Raw genomic sequence first — 20658 nt, forward strand, 5'->3', positions numbered from 1 at the left:
CTAGAAAAACCGGAATGACTCAAAATTCACGCCCGCGCACGGAAACGCACTTTCTGAGCCTGTCAAGTTTCTTTACTGGAAAAACAGCTCGGTTGATCTCAAAGACTACTCTTCTCCCGACTTCACTACGAAAACACCACTTCCTCCCCGGACTTCTACATCCCCCGAGGGCTGCCAACGGAATCCACGATTTCGCTACCTGCTAAACAGTACACGAAATTATTTAACACCGAGGTCTTCCAGCCAACCAGAACCGAGAGCAGAATGTAAACATTTCCACTGGGCATTTCCTACTCTTGGTTTTATCGCTTTGGCCTTTAGAAGTTTCTCTGGGACGGGTGTTGGAGAACGCCGGCCCTTAGTAGGATATCGCTGTACCGCGAGCGGGTCTCTCATGCTCAGGCTACTAGCCGTTTAGGAGGATTAGGGATAAAGTGTCCCGTCATCTCCGGGCAGAAGAGAGCTCCCTTCTTCCGTAAATCGAACCTGTCGTAGACAACAGTCACATCGAGGGCAAACTGGCGTGGGCAGACAATGATTTGTTACAATTTTTCACGAAGCAAGGACACACCTCAAAGTGTAAAAACAGTCACACACTAACACGGCATGATAGGTCCGTGACAATGCGAGTAATCTTGTAAACTGTACATTTGGTAACAAGTGGCACATTAGTTTTTCTTAAAACCAGCACATACCGAGATATGGAGCTAGAAGTTTTTTTGAGTTATTGTCTTTCACCTCTTATAAAAAAAATGAGGTGTTGAAGCATTCATGAAAATGGCAAAGACAGATGCCGCCCACAGAAAAATCAAAGAAACCTTAGGAGAAAAAAGAAGCAAGTCTGAATATCAAGAGTTTAGATGCAAGCCAGTACTAAGCAAATATGGGGAGGCTGAAAGTGGAAGGAAAAAGTAGGACAGTACAAAGGAAAGCAACATGAATATTATGGAAAGGGATGATAATAGACATGAAATTGAGATTGGAGGTAAAATACTGGGAGAAGAATTGTAAAGTGAAAACAGAAAACTTTCTTAAGTGCCATTTTTTCACAAGCCAGTTACCTGCTTTGGCGATTAGAACGTTCTTAATAAGGTATTTATTTTCTAATTTGTCTCATTACTTTTGTTGCAGTAATACTGTAAGAAGCATTATTCTATGGTATCAGAATACCGTCTCAATTAGTTATGTACAAAGAGAGACACATGTCTTTTTCATTCTCCTGACAAACGTAACATTTGGAAGTTAGAACGTGTTCCATTTCCACTCTTCAATTGGAGAGAGGACTGAAAGACTTAAGTGGAAAGAAGGAAGCGGAAGTAGTCAACATTCCCTCATAATTATGGAGATATTTCGGGGAAAATACCATAACAGAAATATTCCACACGAAATGCAAGGTATTTAAGACCTGAGAAATAATCTTGGACTTCAAGAAGACTGTAATAATTCCATTTCCAGAAAAGGAAAGTGCAGACAGTTGTGAATATTACTGATGCAACAATTTAATAAACCATGGGAGGAAGGTAGTTGATCCGCCGTCTGTCGCACAGCATTGCAAAAGGGATGGGGCGGTGGTGGGCAAACGTGCAATGGACGGGGGAGCGAGCACGGTGTAAAAAATCCTACGAAACATCCTGCATTGCTATCCATACAAAATCACCTATGTCCAGGAGTTGCTTCCTGCTATTATGCCAGCAAGACAAACGTTCGCTCTGGAATTTCTTGTTCCTTGAAAGTGGACAATGAATGGCCATGTAACATTATGAGGATAGATGAAGCTCATGTCCATCCCCCAGGACATTTCAGTGAGCAAAATGACAGAATATGGGAACGCAAAATCCACATCCACGTCAACCGGTACCACTTGATTCCGCGTAAGTGACTGTGAGGTGCAGGTTGACGGCATCGTCTATCGTAGCACCGAACGTTTCCGAAATGAGTCCTGCGGTTTCTGTTACCTGTCCCGTGACTGGTAAACGGTATGAGAGTCTTTTGCGCGCGAAAGTGATTCCAACCTTTCAACAATGTGGATGTGAGTGGTGTATCATTTTTATGCAAGATGGTACTCCTACGCACATATTGCACAACCAGTGAAGCCACTACTGCAGAGACATTTCGGAAATGCTAGAATTATCAGCCGCCATTTCCCTATAGCCTAGCCCTGGCCGTCCAGACCACCTCATCTTAATCCGTGTGACTTCTAGCTGTGGGATTATTTGCAATATGTTGTGTCCAGTGCTCGAAATACTACCGGAGCTCACTGAGGCCACCCACTGCACAATGCATTCTGAACGTGGCCCCCGAGACGCTCCGGTCTGTTGTGGAATATGGTGTTTCTCGAACTTGGGGCAGAAAACGGTGGACAGCATATTGAACATGTCCTGGCGCCAGTCTCAGACAGTCTGAAAGTGAGGAAATTTTGCTTTTTGTGGTTGTTGGCCTCAGGACAATTAAAAACTGCGTCATTTTTCTTGTTGTATTGTTTATGGCCACAGGACAAAAACCGATGTCACTTTCCTTTTTATGCGGCTTTCGGTCTCAGGGCAACTAAAAACCCATTTTTCAAACAATGGAAAATCCAGGATGGAATGCAACAATATTATGAGAAGGAAAGTTGCTACTCACCATATAGCGGAGATGCTGAGTCGAGATAGGCAATAGACACAAGAAGTCATTTGAAAAATTCTGTGAAAGAAAAAGTGAGGCAGGGAAATGCAGAGCTTGCTGTAATTCTGGGAGGACTTACTTCACAAGTGCAACTACTTGATGTATCGGTGTTACAGTGAAACAACGAAATCTGGAGAATGTCGACTTTCACCAGTGAATGTCAACATTCACATAGTCGCATAGTGTATGTCCGAAATATTTGCTAAATACCCTTATTTCTGACTTACACCGGTAAATGTTGACATTCACCATGCACTAATGGTGAATGTTGAACATGCTGGAGATTTATATTTTCTTATCCGTTATTCAGTCGCTATAAAACGTCACAAGGGTGACGTAACTTTTTCGCCTCTCTTTCTGAAAGGAATGACCAAGCATTTAAAATACACAATACACTCTACATGAGAAAAGAAAATAATAGTTATAAAGAAATTACTTATGTGATTCAAATCTTATTTATTGCAACAACTTAAACTATTATGACACTTTGAATTGCACAAGAGTCCCTTGCTTTTACAACTGCATTTATTTCTGGAACACTTCCTTTTGCAATGACAGCGTGTGTAGCTTTGTCTCCCGCTTCTCGAATTAGCTGCAGCTGCTTCTCTCAGCGACATTTCGTGAAAAGAAATCTCATCTATGGACAGTAACTTTTCTTTACAAATTACTAACTGATTACGTGTATAAAGCTGCTTGAGGGTACCATTTTTATTTGCCAGTTTATAGAAGTCGGAGTCTTCTCTCCCAACAACAACCGCTAACACATTGCGGCTATCTGTACGACCATGGTAGACATCAGGAACTTGTATTCTTACATTGTCACCAATTTGAGCAGGAGGTTCGTAACATCTTTGTTGCTTGCAGTAGAAGATTTTCTTTCGCGGCCACTCTTTTTGTAGAAATCAACTCGTGTTTATCAGACAGAATTTGATGTGAAGACGTTGTAGGTTGTAGGTCCTCTTCAATATTTTTCTTTGAAATATGGTTTTCGGTATGACCACCGCTCAGTTCTTTTTATAAGCATTAACAATTTATTCAAGCTGTTCTTCGGTTTCAGAAGTATTGGCAATTTCTTCGAATTGTTCTTCAGTTTCAATATTTGCGATTTGTTCGCCAGGCAAAAAAGACGATGCTATGGCTCTTTTTGCTTTAACGCCAAACGTGGCTTCATAAGGACTTTGGCGTATTCCTTCGTGATATCTAGTGTTCTTGGCAAACTGAACAAAGGATAAACCATCTGACCATTTATTTGTACAGTTATCGTTCATCCATGCAGTTAGCATATTCTGTATATCCTGGAATGGCCCTTTCAACTGAGCCTTGTGTTTGACTGTGACGAGGCTTTCCATGAACTGTTTTAACACCTTTTCACATAGCGCATATTTCGGATATGACTTGATTACTAAATTCTCTACCATTATCTGAGTGCAATATTGCTGTTGCACCAAGTGTTAAAAATATTGAAAGAACGTGATGCGCTACTTCTTCAGCTCTTTTAGTTTTCAAAGGTCGTAGCTGGACAAACATAGTTAAATGATCTTGATACACCATTATGAACTTATATTCGCCATCTATGTTTAACTGCAGATCTATCAGATCAACTTGACATCTTGAGTTTAATTCAGAACTAACCATTGGCTTCACAACAATAGCTTTCTTAGGTGCACTGTGTTTCATTTGACACTGTTTGCATAAATTTAAATACAACATTACAACTTCGTCTGTAATATTGTTGTATTTAACTTTCAACTCTTTAAGCATACGTGTTTTTCCTCCGTGGCCTATTCTGTTGTGAGTTTCATATAGTATACTGTACAATTCTTCATTGGTAACATAATACTGTATGTTCGTTCCCCCTGGTTTTAATGGTACAGTTAACTTCTCTTCATCATTAACTTTTAAAACATCAAAACTTTTTAATGGTCTGTAATCCAAAGGCGTGTTGCATTTGATTTTAGCAGAAACCACTTCAGAAAGTATTTTAGAATACTTTTCTTAAGAAAAATAAAAACAATTGTCTTCTCGTTTACCCGCAATTAATGCATTTTAACTTTTCATGAAAAAGATCACGATTTACTGCAGTATCCATTTAGTATAAATTAGGGTATCGGAAAAAAATTAAGAAAACGTTGCTCGCGTTATCAAAGCTTGCATAAGACTGACAAAGCTGAATAACTCTGAGGACAAAGGATTTGGCGGGAGAAGGCCAGTCGCTTCTTTTTTTAATCTTCTGTTTTGGACCTCCACCGGAGCATATCTGTGATTGTCGATCGACACACAGCGGAGAGGGTACGAATGTACAACAATGTAATGAAATATTCGATCTTTCACCGTCGTATTTGGTTTCTGTTGACATTCACCGGTGAAAGTCGACATTCTCCAATTTCGGTCATTCACGGTAACGTCGATGTATAAACCACTTAAAGTGTTTGAGAGAGAGGAATGGAACAAATGGATGAAACCGAACACGAATTCACGCCGATAGGGAGCTTTAAAACGACCTACAATCAAAGAAGTCTGTCAGTGGATAATACAGTCGTGGTGTAGAGTGAGAGAAGACATTATTGTTAAATCTTTTAACAAGTGCGGCATAAGTAACGCTTTCGATGGCAGTGAAGACCATCTCATGTACGAAGAGGACAACGATAACGACAGAGAGGAAGAAGAAGAAAGTTCACATGACGATTTTCAGGGATTTTAAAGGTCAGTTCGATTTTATGAACTAAGAATTCTTTTTTTAGTCTGGCTTTGATATGTAATAATGAAAATGTTTGTTTGTTTTTTTAATTGCTTAAAAATTAAGGTGGAAGCGTCTTATAGTCCGTAAAATACAGTATGTAGCTTGTGATAGATATTTAGTCCAAGATATACCATTGTTGAGCGGTAGTGGTTGGAGAGGGAGCCTTGGACAAAGTGGTCCGCATTCTATCTCCGCTGCAGTAGACGTGCAGTAGTTATTTAGTCTAAACAGCAGGTGCGACAGTGCCGATCCGCACGTAGCGCCTGTGGCTTGTGGGATGCCCGTTACGACGCGGCCCTCCTGCTCTCTCCCTCTGCCCGCAGCGCCCACGGTGTTCTTCGCGTGCAGCGCGCTGGCGTCGCTGCTGTTCGTGCGGCTGGCGCGCGACTGGCCGGCGCTCGCCGCCGCCTGGGACGCCGTCGAGAGGCGCCTGGCGCCGCGCTACGGCTACCCCAGGGGCCTCGCGCGCCGCTGCAGACTCGTCACCGCCACCGTGCTGCTCAGCGCCCTAGGTACTGCGCGCTGCCCGCCGCTCTGCATTAGATTAGATTAGATTTACTTTCATTCCAGGTGATCCGTAGTGAGGAGGTCCTCCAGGATGTAGAACATGTCACAAAAACAACAGTACGTGACAAATATTTACAACTAAAACAAATAAGCTAGTGTACCATTCCACAGGTCCCAAGTGGGATGACCGTAATTTTTTTTAATGAACACTATATGAAAGAGTCATTTTACAAATACTAATGCACTGAATTAAAAAAAAGTTTATTTAATTATTTATAAGGTAATAAACGTGTAATACAACTACTATAATACTTAATTACAATGAACACATTACTGCACTGAAAGGGTGCAGAAGTTAGATTGTATGTACACACACAAACACAGACACACACACACACACACACACACACACACACACACACACACACACACACACACATATATATATATATATATATATATATATATATATATATATATATATATATATATATATATATATATATATAACGGAAAATGCTTAGGAAAACATTTGACACAACTAACAACAATGGAATATGGATCAAGAAACTTACAGAGGACCTATACAAACATACGGAGACAATCATAGAAAAGATTGGAAAACGCAGATTACAATTCTATGGACACCTATACAGAATGCCATCACACAGACTGACCAATCAGATCTTTGACTTGGTAACCACTAGAAAAACAACAAAATGGGTCGCAGAGGTAAAAAACGACCTGAACCAACTCAACATAACAGCAGACACAATAAACAACAGAATAAAATTCAGAAACATCATTAAGAAAAGTAAACTACATGAGATACAATGTGACAAACGAACAGGCGTAAAATGGACCGAAGAACGCAAGCACGATCACAGCCGGAAGATGAAAGAAATATGGGCAACCAAAAAGGCAATCAAGATGAAGCCGAAGACACAAAGCCGACAAGAAGCATGGACAGAGGACCGGAAACAGAAACACAGCGGGCGAATGAGGGAAGTTTGGGCAGCAAGGAAGGCAGTTTAGTCCAACTGCGCTCTTTAATGGCAAAACACCAATAATATATATATATTGTGCAGAAGTTATATTGTACACACACGCAAATCAGTTGGTTTTACTGAGAAATTCATCAATGGTGAAGAAGGAGTTGGCCACCAATAAATCCTTTAGGCTTCTCTTAAACTGAATTTCATTGGTTGTTAAGCTTTATATGGCTGCTGGCAAGTTATTGAATATGTGTGTTTCTGAATAATACACACCTTTTTGTACAAAACTAAGTGACTTTGAATCCCTCTGAAGATTATTCTCGTTTCTAGTATTGATTGCATGAATTAAGCTGTTATTTTGAACAAGTGATATATTTTTAACTACAAATTTTATTAAGTAATAAATATTTTGGGAAGCAGTAGTTAGTATCCCTAGTTCCCTAAACAGGCTTCTGAAGGATGTTCTTGAGTTCACCACACATATAACTCTTACTGCACCTTTTTTGTGCCCAGAAAACTTTAGCCTGGCTTGATGAACCCCCCAAAAAATAATCCCATATGACATTGTGGAATGAAAGTAAGCATAGTATGCCAGCTTTTTCATTTTTATATCCGCTATGTCTGACACAATTTGCATTGCAAATAGAGCTTTGTTAAGACGCTTCAGCAGCTCTGTGGTGTGCTCCTCCCAGATGAATTTATTACCAAGCTGTAATCCCAAGAATTTAACACCACTTCTTCTATCTGCTTGTCATCGTATGTTAGGCGTATACTTGTGGGACACCCCTTACAAGTTCAGAACTGCATGTAGTGTGTTTTTTCAAAGTTAGGTGACAAATAATTGGCTAGGAACCAGTGATTAAAGCCCACAAATATTTTATTACCTGATCTTTCTAAGACTACACTTGATTTGCTATTTATTGCAATGTTTGTATGATCGGCAAACAAAACGAGCTTGTCATCTGGTAATGATACTGATTAAAGGTCATTGATATACACAAGAAAAAGTAAGGGCCCCAAAATGGAACCTTGTGGGACCACACTTGTAATTAGATCCCAGTTGGATGATGCCTGATAGCTTGATACATGTCTCTTTCCTAATAACACCCTTTGTTTCCTGCCAGAGATATAAGATTTGAATCATTTTGCAGCATTTCCTGTTACACTATAATATTCTAATTTATTTAAAAGGATATTGTGATTTACACAGTCAAATGCCTTTGACAGACCACAAAATATACCAGCTGCCTGCAATTTGTTGTCTAATGAATTAAGCACATTTTCACTGTAAGTGTAGATAGCCTTCCCCATATCAGAACCCTTTAGAAATCCAAACTGTGACTTTGACAGTATGTTTTTTGAGATAAGATGGTTATAAAGCCGATTGTACATTACTTTTCCTAAAATTTTTGAGAATGCTGGTAACATTGAAATTGGACGGAAATTTGACGCTATTTCTTTATCTCCCTTCTTAAACAGTGGCTTAACTTCAGCATATTTCAACCACTTAACTTCAGCATACTTCAACCACGTAGTCACCACCAGCACCACCACCTGCTATCTGTGTGTGTGTGCCTCTGTCCTGGCTTGTACAAGGTGTATCGCAATTAATGGGGAGTACTGGAGCACGTGACGGTGAGCGATAGTAGAAGTGAAACAGATGCAGATGTATGGTTATGAGTCACCTCCGTCTTCGGTACGAAATATTGTCCCAGTTAATACAAATTTATTTGAAGTGTAAACCTTTTCAATGAAGTTTCAATCTTCCACGATTGCTCGAGGATGGTTTTTCGTGTTTTCTTTCCAAAATGTTTGACTGTGTCAATCCTAAAAGTTTTATTGTATTCGCGGCTTTACAAAAACAACAAGTTTCAATCATACTTAACAAACATAATGCAAAAAGTTGTGCCGATAATTCAAACGAAGTTGACGGGAGAGAAAAGTTTAGTGACAGGTGAGAAATTACGGAGAGTGTGTCACAGGGCACAGTTTTGGGTCTACTTCTACTCCTTGTATACGGAGTCCGTCGAAATAGTTGCGAGACTCATTCTATTCCTGGCATAATAAGCAAAGTAGGTGCAGTATTTGAGGATCATTTTTTCAAAGCTCACTTTCTGCAACAAAGGCCAAAATGAAGTTTTTACATCATATACTGTTTCAGATAGCTTCCTTTCGTATTCAGAAAACAGTTTTTTTTTTCAAAATCATCGCAATGTATCATGAAACTGATATAGCAAAACTCATTTTCTGCAGCTAACTTTTGACAGGTGAATAATCTTCTGATTTTAATAATCCCATTTTCAACGTTAGTTTTGGTGTAAGAGCCAATACGGCCTCATGAAATTTGAATTGTGCACATTTGCATTATTGTCAGATGATTGTGGGTTGCGTAACTACGTGTCTGGGATCACAAATATGTTGTATGTATCCTTAGCCTGTGTTTGAAAGTTAATTTCTAAATAAAATGGCAGAAGACTACTCTTAACTGTAACAGACGTTGAAAGGGAAGGGACGAGAGGAAGAACCGCTTTATCAAGATTGCTGGAAAAGTATAGAGTTTTCATGGGTGTTGGCCATTACTTTCCAATACGGGGAAATCGTTATATGCCTCCTGATCGGATGCTCAGTAATGTGGAAAAGAAAAAACCAAGGTGACGTCAGAATATTGCAAGATGACTGGAATTTGTATAATTTCAAGCAGAAGTCTAGCAGTATTTAAACTTTGAATTGCTTTTCAGCATTACCAACGCCAGAGTCATTCAGTACAAAAAGAATTGCGACTTCAAGCTTCAGATATCTGTTACATATACATATTTTTGGGAGACAACTGTAGTTGAGACCCTCAGGAAAGGATGTATATCCTTCAGAGCCATGGACATAGCCAAAAAGTTGAAAACGATGAATCATGTCAAAGAAGAGTTGAGATGTAACAACGTTCATGAAGTACATTGAAATATCCGATGATGCCAGGGGGTTCCATGAATATATGTTGAAGAAGAATAGTTCTGCGGATAGCGCAAATATAAGTGATATGATGGGAAAGGTAGATGTTAAGGAAACAGGGTAAGACACTAGACTATAAGCACATTAATTGGATTAAGTTAAAATATGTAAGTTTTTGTCTTAATGTAATGCCTTCTCATCCGTAATACTGAAAAATTTATATGTAATTTATTTGTTTATTGTGTTTCCTTGGCAAATGGACTATAAGAAATAAAGTAGTGCAGCAACATGTTATGCAGAAAGCAAATTTGAAAATAATTTGGTATTTTCATGGTCTTTTTAAAATATATGCATGCAGACTGTTCATTTGATTTATAGATGTATCAACTAGAGTTTACAAATCAATAGATTACATATAAAGTTTGCAAAATTTTCTTCCTTATACAAATCCCAAAACAGTCTGTAGCGTTTCCTCATTTACGTGGCAGTTTGATCTATGAACTGTACAAAAATTTGTGCATTAGACCACTCAGTTGCGGGTATGCAGCGTTCGGCAGTGGATGTGCGACAGCAGTGTGTCACAAATCGCAGTGGAGCGACATCTCTGAATAAAATATTCAAGACATCCTTCAGAATTTTTTAAAGAAGACGAGAGTGTTTGAAAAGTTTGTCCCACACACTGTGACTGCTGAACAAAAACGATGCGTGCACGCCTGCCACGATTTGACTGAAATATAAAATGCGAAAAGTTGTTTTTTCGGAAAAATCACCCCGCGTGACGAGACTTGGTGTTACCAGTACGAACCTCCCACAAAACGAAAAAACTGCAGAAACTCACATGAAGGGTCAATGCTCTGACGACATAACCGATATTCAAACCAATGCGACACGCGAGTTGATAAACATCCCAAAGATGCAATTTTTGACAATTTCGCCTGGTTGTATCAACGTTCTGTGCATTGTACTCATGTGGTGAGGGAGACTGGGTAGAACACCTGAAGCATTAAAATCACCACATTGACGTTTCTCTACTTCTTACTAACAGAACCTCGAAATTTTTTGGACTGATGGGATATAGGAATGACCTTCCACTTAACATTCGTTAAGCAGAATTCGTAGTTTTCGCAGACGACATTAGCTTCATAAAATATCGCATTAGAGAAAGAAACTGTAGAAATTTTTAATGTTTCTTGAAGAATTATTAACTGGTTTGCTGGAAATTGACTCTCCCCACATTTTCCGACATCGCACTATATTAAGTTCTCTACAACATCCTAATGTGTTTTCCGTATTTTCAATCAATAATGTCTTATGGAATAATTTTCTTGGGGTAGCTCATCATTAGAATGAAAGAACTGATTTCACATAACCGAGCAGTGTGGTTTTCAGCCGCAGTGACTTTGTATGTACCTCTCGAAGAAGTTAGGGGTTTCAGTTGTATCTTCACAACATACTAGTGCACATTCGCTAGTCATATCCATCATAAATAATACACTACTGGCCATTAAAATTACTACACCACGAAGATGACGTGCTACAGACGCGAAATTTAACTACAAGGCGAAGAGGCTGTAATATGCAAATGATTAGCTTTTCAGAGCATTCACACAAGGTTGGCGCCGGTGGCGACACCTACAACGTGCTGACATGAGGAAAGTTTCCAACCGATTTCTCAAACACAAACAGCAGTTGACCGGCGTTGCCTGGTGAAACGTCGTTGTGATGCCTCGTGTAAGGAGGGGAAATGCATACCATCACGTTTCCGGCTTTGATAATGGTCGGATTGTAGCCTATCGCGATTGCGGTTTATCGTATCGCGACATTGCTGCTCGCGTTGATCGAGATCCAATGACTGTTAGCAGAATATGGAATCGGTGGGTTTCAGGAGGGTAATATGGAACGCCGTGCTGGATCCCAACGGCCTCGTATCACTAGCAGTCGAGATGACAGGCATCTTATCCGCATGGCTGCAACGGATCGTGCAGCCACGTCTCGATCCCTGAGTCAACAGATGGGGACGTTTGCAAGACAACAAGCATCTGCACGAACAGTTCGATGACGTTTGCAGCAGGATGGACTATCAGCTCGGAGACCACGGCTGCGGTTACCCTTGACGCTGCATCACAGACAGGAGTGCCTGCGATGGTGTACTCAACGACGAACCTGGGTGCACGAATGGCAAGACGTCATTTTTTCGGATGAATCCAGGTTCTGTTTACAGCATCATGATGGTCGCATCCATGTTTGGCGACATCGCGGTGAACGCACATTGGAAGCGTGTATTCGCCATCGCCATAGTGGCGTATCACTCGGCGTGATGGAATTGGGTGCCATTGGTTACACGTCTCGGTCATCTCTTGTTCGCACTGACGGCACTTTGAACAGTGGACATTACATTTCAGATGTGCTACGACCCGTGGCTCTGTCCTTCATTCGATCCTTGCGAAACCCTGCATTTCAGCAGGATAATGCACGATCGCATGTTGCAGGTCCTGTACGGCCCTTTCTGGATACAGAAAATGCTCGACCGCTGCCCTGGGCAGCACATTCTCCAGATCTCTCACCAACTGAAAACATCTGGTCAATGGCGGCCGAGCAAGTGGCTCGTCACAATATGCCAGTCACTACTCTTGATGAACTGTGGTATCGTGTTGAAGCTGCATGGGCAGCTGTACCTGCACTTGCCATCCAAGCTCTGTTTGACTCAATGCCCGGGCGTATCAAGGCCGTTATTGCGGCCAGAGGTTGTTGTTCTGGGTACTGATTTCTCAGGGTCTATTCACCCAAATTGCGTGAAAGTGTAATGACATGTCAGTTCTAGTATAATATACACTCCTGGAAATGGAAAAAAGAACACATTGACACCGGTGTGTCAGACCCACCATACTTGCTCCGGACACTGCGAGAGGGCTGTACAAGCAATGATCACACGCACGGCACAGCGGACACACCAGGAACCGCGGTGTTGGCCGTCGAATGGCGCTAGCTGCGCAGCATTTGTGCACCGCCGCCGTCAGTGTCAGCCAGTTTGCCGTGGCATACGGAGCTCCATCGCAGTCTTTAACACTGGTAGCATGCCGCGACAGCGTGGACGTGAACCGTATGTGCAGTTGACGGACTTTGAGCGAGGGCGTATAGTGGGCATGCGGGAGGCCGGGTGGACGTACCGCCGAATTGCTCAACACGTGGGGCGTGAGGTCTCCACAGTACATCGATGTTGTCGCCAGTGGTCGGCGGAAGGTGCACGTGCCCGTCGACCTGGGACCGGACCGCAGCGACGCACGGATGCACGCCAAGACCGTAGGATCCTACGCAGTGCCGTAGGGGACCGCACCGCCACTTCCCAGCAAATTAGGGACACTGTTGCTCCTGGGGTATCGGCGAGGACCATTCGCAGCCGTCTCCATGAAGCTGGGCTACGGTCCCACACACCGTTAGGCCGTCTTCCGCTCACGCCCCAACATCGTGCAGCCCGCCTCCAGTGGTGTCGCGACAGGCGTGAATGGAGGGACGAATGGAGACGTGTCGTCTTTAGCGATGAGAGTCGCTTCTGCCTTGGTGCCAATGATGGTCGTATGCGTGTTTGGCGCCGTGCAGATGAGCGCCACAATCAGGACTGCATACGACCGAGGCACACAGGGCCAACACCCGGCATCATGGTGTGGGGAGCGATCTCCTACACTGGCCGTACACCACTGGTGATCGTCGAGGGGACACTGAATAGTGAATAGTGCACGGTACATCCAAACCGTCGTCGAACCCATCGTTCTACCATTCCTAGACCGGCAAGGGAACTTGCTGTTCCAACAGGACAATGCACGTCCGCATGTATCCCGTGCCACCCAACGTGCTCTAGAAGGTGTACGTCAACTACCCTGGCCAGCAAGATCTCCGGATCTGTCCCCCATTGAGCATGTTTGGGACTGGATGAAGCGTAGTCTCACGCGGTCTGCACGTCCAGCACGAACGCTGGTCCAACTGAGGCGCCAGGTGGAAATGGCATGGCAAGCCGTTCCACAGGACTACATCCAGCATCTCTACGATCGTCTCCATGAGAGAATAGCAGCCTCCATTGCTGCGAAAGGTGGATATACACTGTACTAGTGCCGACATTGTGCATGCTCTGTTGCCTGTGTCTATGTGTCTGTGGTTCTGTCAGTGTGATCATGTGATGTATCTGACCCCAGCAATGTGTCAATAAAGTTTCCCCTTCCTGGGACAATGAATTCACGGTGTTCTTATTTCAATTTCCAGGAGTGTATTTGTCCAATGAATACCAGTTTATCATCTGCATTTGTTCTTGGTGTAGCAATTTTAATGGCCACTAGTGTATATCACAGTTTGAAAAGAATAATGATGTCCGTGTCATTAACAATAAAACAGAATGTGACCTTTATTGCCAATCATTAAAGCTGTCGGTGGCTCATAAAGGAGTAGAATAAGTATTAACAAAAAATTTTGATCATTTGCTGAAAAACATAAAATGTCTGACAGGTAGCGAAGCAAGCTTTAAATCTAATCTACATCATTTCTTGTGGACAACTTCTTCTATTCCGTTAGCAGGACTGTAAAATGGTGTGTTCATTAATGTTAAAACTAATGAAGAATACATATTCTCTAAACTTACACAATCCACATTATTTCGACAGCAAAATCGTTGAAATAATTTATGGAACTTGTAACAAACTCGCCTTGTGGAACGTTGGGGAATGTGATACATTCTTTATAGGACACACTTTCCTTGCTGATGCAACACAGCTGACGCGCCAATTTGGTTCAAAATGGGTAGGTCGAGCTGAGCCCCTACCTGTGTCTCCAACGTCTTCTGACCTCAGTCCTCTGGAATTTTGCCGCCTTGCTGTTATCTCAACAGCGCAGTGTTCAGCACCCCCATTGATAGGGTTGAAGAACTGGGGCAGCAAATTGCATATTCTTGTCAAGATTTTACAGATTATCCACGAGTGTTTGAAAGAATTCTCAACTCACTGCAGAGACCGCTGCGGTATCGCATCGAAGTGCGAGGACGACACGTGGAACACCTCTTGTAACAGGACCGAGTGTATAGCAATTTGTAACACGTAACGTGCAGAAGTAGTGTTGTATTCTTTGCTAAGGTTGGCTAGGTGAAATTTGAAACGAATTACACCACACTCATAATCGGAAAGGTTACATTTGAAGTTCATTTGTACTAACTAGGGCAATATCTGATACCGAAGTCAGTGACGGATCGTAACCATACATTCACAACTACACTGCGCAACAGATGTAAAGGATCACTTTTTCGAAACCAAGTAATTGTCTCCCATTGCGAATCAGCAGTTTAAAATTTGCCTCAAAGGTGCGTAAAACCTTTGCCTGTACTGGTGCAAAAGTGTGGCGCTCTGCGAAGTGGCCGTCGAGGTCTCCGACGCTTGAGAGAGCAATAAATCGACACGTACGAAGAAAAGGCTACGGCTCGGACGTTCACTGGTCCTCTAAGGCGGGTTAGTTAAGTCACATTGGCACCAAATTTCACTACAATTCTACCCGATGCTACCGTGGAAGTGTCGCGTGATGGGAAGGTCGTCACACACCCTTATCCACATTCCACCCCTTCCTTTGACGCCTCTGCGATGGAGGTCAGAAATACACGTGCAGCGTTGAAATCACTTGGTTTTCTTGTAAGTGACGGAGGGAAACGTTTCATAGGCGCTCAGAAAATGCACAAAAAGGCCTTAGGGGGCTGCATAAAAAGCGTCAGTAATACCAACCTCTCCTTAGGCCGATGATTCCCACACATTTCGCCGATGAAAACGGGAGTTTGCATTGTGATGACAATCAGGCTGACGTTCTGCATAGCCTTTGATGCTGCTGACACCCACGAACATTTCGACCCTTCTCTAACAACACTGTGGGGCTGCATCTGCACCGGAGATGCTCGCAGTGCGGCCACAATTTTTGCTCTGCTGTACAGGGTGTAACCAGTAGGGACTATTCAAATCATTCGTCGAAATTTTATTTTGATCCGAAGCAAAAAACAGTGTTTCTGATTTTGCAGCCTCCTGTTTCGCGCCCTCCTGTAGCTCGAAGGTATGCGTCATTGACACATGCATAAATAAAACGGCGAAGAATCCTGTAAGACCCACCATTTCGGCACCTGCCTTTGTGAAGAACTTTGAAAGTCTACCTGTACTGAGACGACCTGCGAAGTAGTCGTAGGTGCCTACAGGCAGCGCACCCTTTGACACTACCCCAATCCCAGATGTCTGCTGGCAGGCATCTGGGACTACACTACAGGTTGTCTCATACAGGTATATTTTTCAAATCCTCAATAAATGTGGTTAGGTGCAACGGAGGATGTTACCGAACTGGGTGAGAGGGGGAGGGAGGTGTTAGGAAGACTCTTTGCAGTTTTATGCATCAGTATCGCACATTCCCACGATCACATGGCAAGAGGATGTGGTGAAACAGAAGGGCTGCAAATGTATAAGCACACTTTCTGCTTCGGATTATGTCGAATTTTGTCGAATGATTTCGAACAGTCACAAGTACTTCCAACCTGTAAACGAAAACAAAATTTCGGTCGCACTCCAAAGGGATGCAATCACGTTCAGTGGGGTGCAGCCCCACAAAGTCTTTGTAGAAGGGTTGAATCGTTCGTGGGTGTTAGCAGTGCCAAGGGTTGTCAAGAATGTCATTCTGTTGCTCATCACATTGCGAACTGTCGTTTTCGACCGCGAATGTGTGGAGAGGCTATGTCTCTGAAACGTTTTGCTCGGCCACCGATAAGAAAACCGCGTGATTTCAGCGCTGAGTGTTGCGGTTCCGACGTCCATGGCAGAAGCGTCAAAAGAGTGGGTTGAATGTGAACGGCCTTCCCATCACGCGACACTTGAACGGTAGCGTTGGGCAGGATTGTGGCGCAATTTGGTGCCGATGCGACAGCGTTAACACACCTCACACGACACGTGACATTCTGAGCTGTGCGCCCCTTTTCCGCTCGTGTCGACACCTCGCTGTATGAAGCGCCGCCGTGCATCCGAGGGTGATGCCGCACGGCGCCACGCTTTTGCACCGCTACAGAGGAACGTTATAGGTACATTCGAGCCAAATTTCAAACTTCTACGTCGCAACAGGAGACAGTTACGTGGTTTCGAAAAAGTGGTCCTTTAGTTCTGTTGGGCAGTGTATCTCGCGAGCGGCTCGACTGCAGGTACATGTTCACCGGAACTTTTGTGGTTCTACTATTTTATGTTTATACCCATCTCACTTTTCGTTATTAATTATGGTACCCCTGTAAAATTGTCTGTGCACTGTCACAAGTACCTATTACGAGGTGAACTGTGATCCTGGCCAGAAAAACTGCGACGGAAAGATACAAGCCAAGTTCACTCTTGGGCAATTACGTGTGGGATGCTGCTACTAAGCTGGCCCAAGAATAATGAGGAGTACTTATTGTGACTGCAAGGGCTTTCTTGGTGCACGTGTTTTGCTAGCGCTTCCTTTGCTTTTCCCTTTTCATCTGACCCTGTTGTGAGTCACGATTTTCGTCACATGAGATCGTCCATTTCTCTTCTGTCCGTACCGACGTTGAAGGTAATGTGTAATATCAAATTACTGTATTTCCATTTCATAAACCATCAATGTTAGGTGTCTTCGAGTAACTACGATAAGCACTTTAGTAACAGGCCTAATTACTCAATCTGATAAAGGATATCTGCATGAGCAGTCGAAACATCGGTAGTTATACCACGGTTGACGCGATCTCACATCCGGAAATTTTTTTTGTTAAGATACGCTCCGGTCGCTGGAGACTACGCTCCTATTTGGATTACTGCTTTTATCCATCCGTTCAAAAATGGTTCAAATGGCTCTGAGCACAATGGGACTTAACTTCTAAGGTCATCAGTTCCCTAGAACTTAGAACTACTTAAACCTAACTAACCTAAGGACGTCACACACATCCCTGCCCGAGGCAGGATTCGAACCTGCGACCGCAGCAGTCGCGCGGTTCCAGACTGTAAAGCCTAGAACCGCTCGGCCAACCCGGCCGGCTATATCCATCCGTCTAACGTATCACTAGATATATTGCCATTAGACGTTTATCTGTGCAACAAAACGAAATTAGTGTCTTCTTTTTGTTGCTTTTGGTAACAAACTGCGAGTGAATAACCTTGGTAAACAAATGTTACGCGAATGAACTGATTCGAAGTGAGTTGGAAAAGTGAATGTATTGCACGTATCACGAATAATTAAATGCTGGTCTCCAGGCGTCGCACACTTTCACACAACGATCAGCGATAATTTGACATTGTTTTCAGAATACGATTATAACAACATGGAGAAAGATAATTCTGACACGTCTACCGTGGACTGACACGTACTGCCAGGTAGACAATGTTAGGACGCTAAGGTTCATGTGAAGCAGTTCCAGACTCTCGGTTTGAGAGATATTGCTCCGCAGCAGTATTTTAGCACACGCTATTCTCCTGAATCTAGGCTTGGTGCAGTCTATGAAGTAATATCTTTGACCCTGTCACATTCATTTCATATGGTCTTGAGACATGGCACGACATCAGAGGGAGCCAGTAATAAAGTGGGATAACTGGGCTGAATGAAAGAGGGCGGCAGGAGGAGACGTAGAGAAAGGGGGCGAGGAGAAGAAGGACAGAGAGTGGGGGAAGGAGATGACTGACAGAGACAGGTCGAAGAAGAAGGACATGACCAAAGAGAGGGAGACAGGGAGATGGGCAGAGATAGAGGGGAGAAGGAGATTTGGGCTTATATCCTATCCAAGTTAGAAACTTGTGATTTCTTTCTTTTCCATTCAACAGGTCTGAGCCACAGCAACGAAAAGCTGGGTACAGCTAGTAATAATAATAGACCGAAAACTGTAAGACATAATTAGTAGTTACATGATCATCATAATGCAAGTAGCAACAGAGTTTGGTAATTACATTTGAAGCCGGTTAGTACCAGTAGTGCTACTGCTAACGTAATGTCGCAAAGTAAGGAACATATTAAGTTTGATAGTACTAATCGATAAACCGATGGCAGGAGCATATACCGCAAGCACAGTTCGAATATAACTGACGAAGTAATGTGATACAATACACTTAGATCAAGTGCCTTTGCAATCTGCATGGTTGCAGGCGGAGACCAAATGTCTTTGTGGTTTGCATGGTTGGAGAGGAGTTCCGAGAGTAAAAGAAGGGATAAAAGAAACACGAATACAACAAGAAGATGAAGAGTGGAGTCCGGTTTTTTCTTTCAGAAATTCTAACAATGGATCGAAGATCATGCAAGGGCGAAGTGTGTGAAAGAGAACAGAGTAAATGCATAAAGGTGAAATACGTTTGTAAAAGCGGAATAATGAAAACGGTTTTATTGCCATTTCTGAGGTAATGTTAAATAACTACACGTGCTTTCTTTAAAACCAGTTGTAATTATTGTATAACGGTAAAGAAGCCAGATACCGTACCATGCATCTAAAATTAGAAAAGAAAAACAAGTTACACCCAGACACGAAATCGAACTCGACTCTCCTACGCACTGCACCAAATGGGCAGCAGAGCTACCACACTATTGAATGAAGACACTTGTCGTAAATGCGGTTACTGCGTTGCCAAATTTCCTGCATTTTGATGTCTGTTTTCTACCGGCAATATGCACGGGAGAAACTTTTCTTACATACATTTTTCTACTGCGCTGTGGCATCAGTGTTCGCAGATTATGTTCACCTGTATATCGCCAGTCCCAACGGTGATCAGAGGTCCTTATGACCAACCAGGTATAGTACTCTGAGATGTGCTCGATAATGTTTTAATTCCCTCGTATTGTACTTATAGCGAATTTGTTTGCTTTAATTAATATTCTTCCCTGTGAGCCACTGATCTTGCGTACTACTTGTTTCGATTGATAACTGACAGTTTACCTTTAGCAGTCTGGCACCTAACAAAAACAAATAACGGGGGCTGCTACGTTATGGTTTCCAGTGTTTGGTTTCGAAACGTCTATGCAATGTACTCCTAATACGGAGCTACCAAAGTGTATGCTACAGTGGTTACTGACCTGTTTTAACAGCCTCGTCCATTACGAGCTCCTCGACTTTTAATGATCTCGCCGTCGACACGGTGTTAAACTCCAATCTACCTTCCTTAATTTTCCCGAGCGTCTGTTGAGGCACTGCATCGTCGCGTCCGCTGCTTCGTTCATTCACCACGGGCTCTTCAACAGTGGAGAGAAGAATGCCAGAAAACACGGCTCGAGATTCCCTTGGAAACTTATTAATACCTATATGAATCAGTTACAGCTCGTGTAGATGTTGAGTGTACTGCAAAGGTTGATTACTAGAAATAGTACAAAATGAATTAATATAACGATATTCAACAGTGTAAAGCTAAATACATTTGAGACGCATTGTTTATTTTGTATCCCGCCTGGAAGGCGGCGCGTGGGTCTGCTCCTGAAAACTGAAAGATCGGCAGAATGACGAAAGCGAGTAGAAGCAGGAATAGGTGAAAATCTCTCGGTACTGCAGTGTGAATTAAAATTACCTTTACTTTAGCAAGAAGATGAATACATAACTTTGCACTGAGGTACGAAGCCTTAGACCCGTCGTAAGTAGTGCAAAGTCCATATATGAAGCGAAGTGTCCCAGCCGTCTGCTCCTGATCAAATGGGCTGAATCCGGAGCGGGACTCGGGGAGCTCCACAGCGCCGGCTAGAGGGCGCTGTCGTCGGTGTCTCGTAGTGCCAACCTATGAATTTGCACCTACGCCGTGGCATCGTTGCAGTTTACGTATCTGAAAACAATCCAGCTGTGAATGT

At 42.9% G+C, this 20658-nt stretch overlaps 1 protein-coding gene across 1 annotated transcript in view; it reads left to right on the forward strand.

Moving 5' to 3' along the window:
• Positions 1-20658, forward strand: part of LOC126458642 (gustatory receptor 5a for trehalose-like) — a 190649-nt gene that overhangs the window by 69131 nt on the left and 100860 nt on the right. The window contains exon 4 of the mRNA XM_050095809.1: positions 5728-5916. Within this exon, the coding sequence (XP_049951766.1) occupies positions 5728-5916 (189 nt within the window). The remainder of the gene's footprint in view (positions 1-5727; positions 5917-20658) is intronic.

The sequence above is a fragment of the Schistocerca serialis genome, chromosome 2 (assembly GCF_023864345.2).
Source record: "Schistocerca serialis cubense isolate TAMUIC-IGC-003099 chromosome 2, iqSchSeri2.2, whole genome shotgun sequence".
Taxonomy (NCBI): domain Eukaryota; kingdom Metazoa; phylum Arthropoda; class Insecta; order Orthoptera; family Acrididae; genus Schistocerca; species Schistocerca serialis.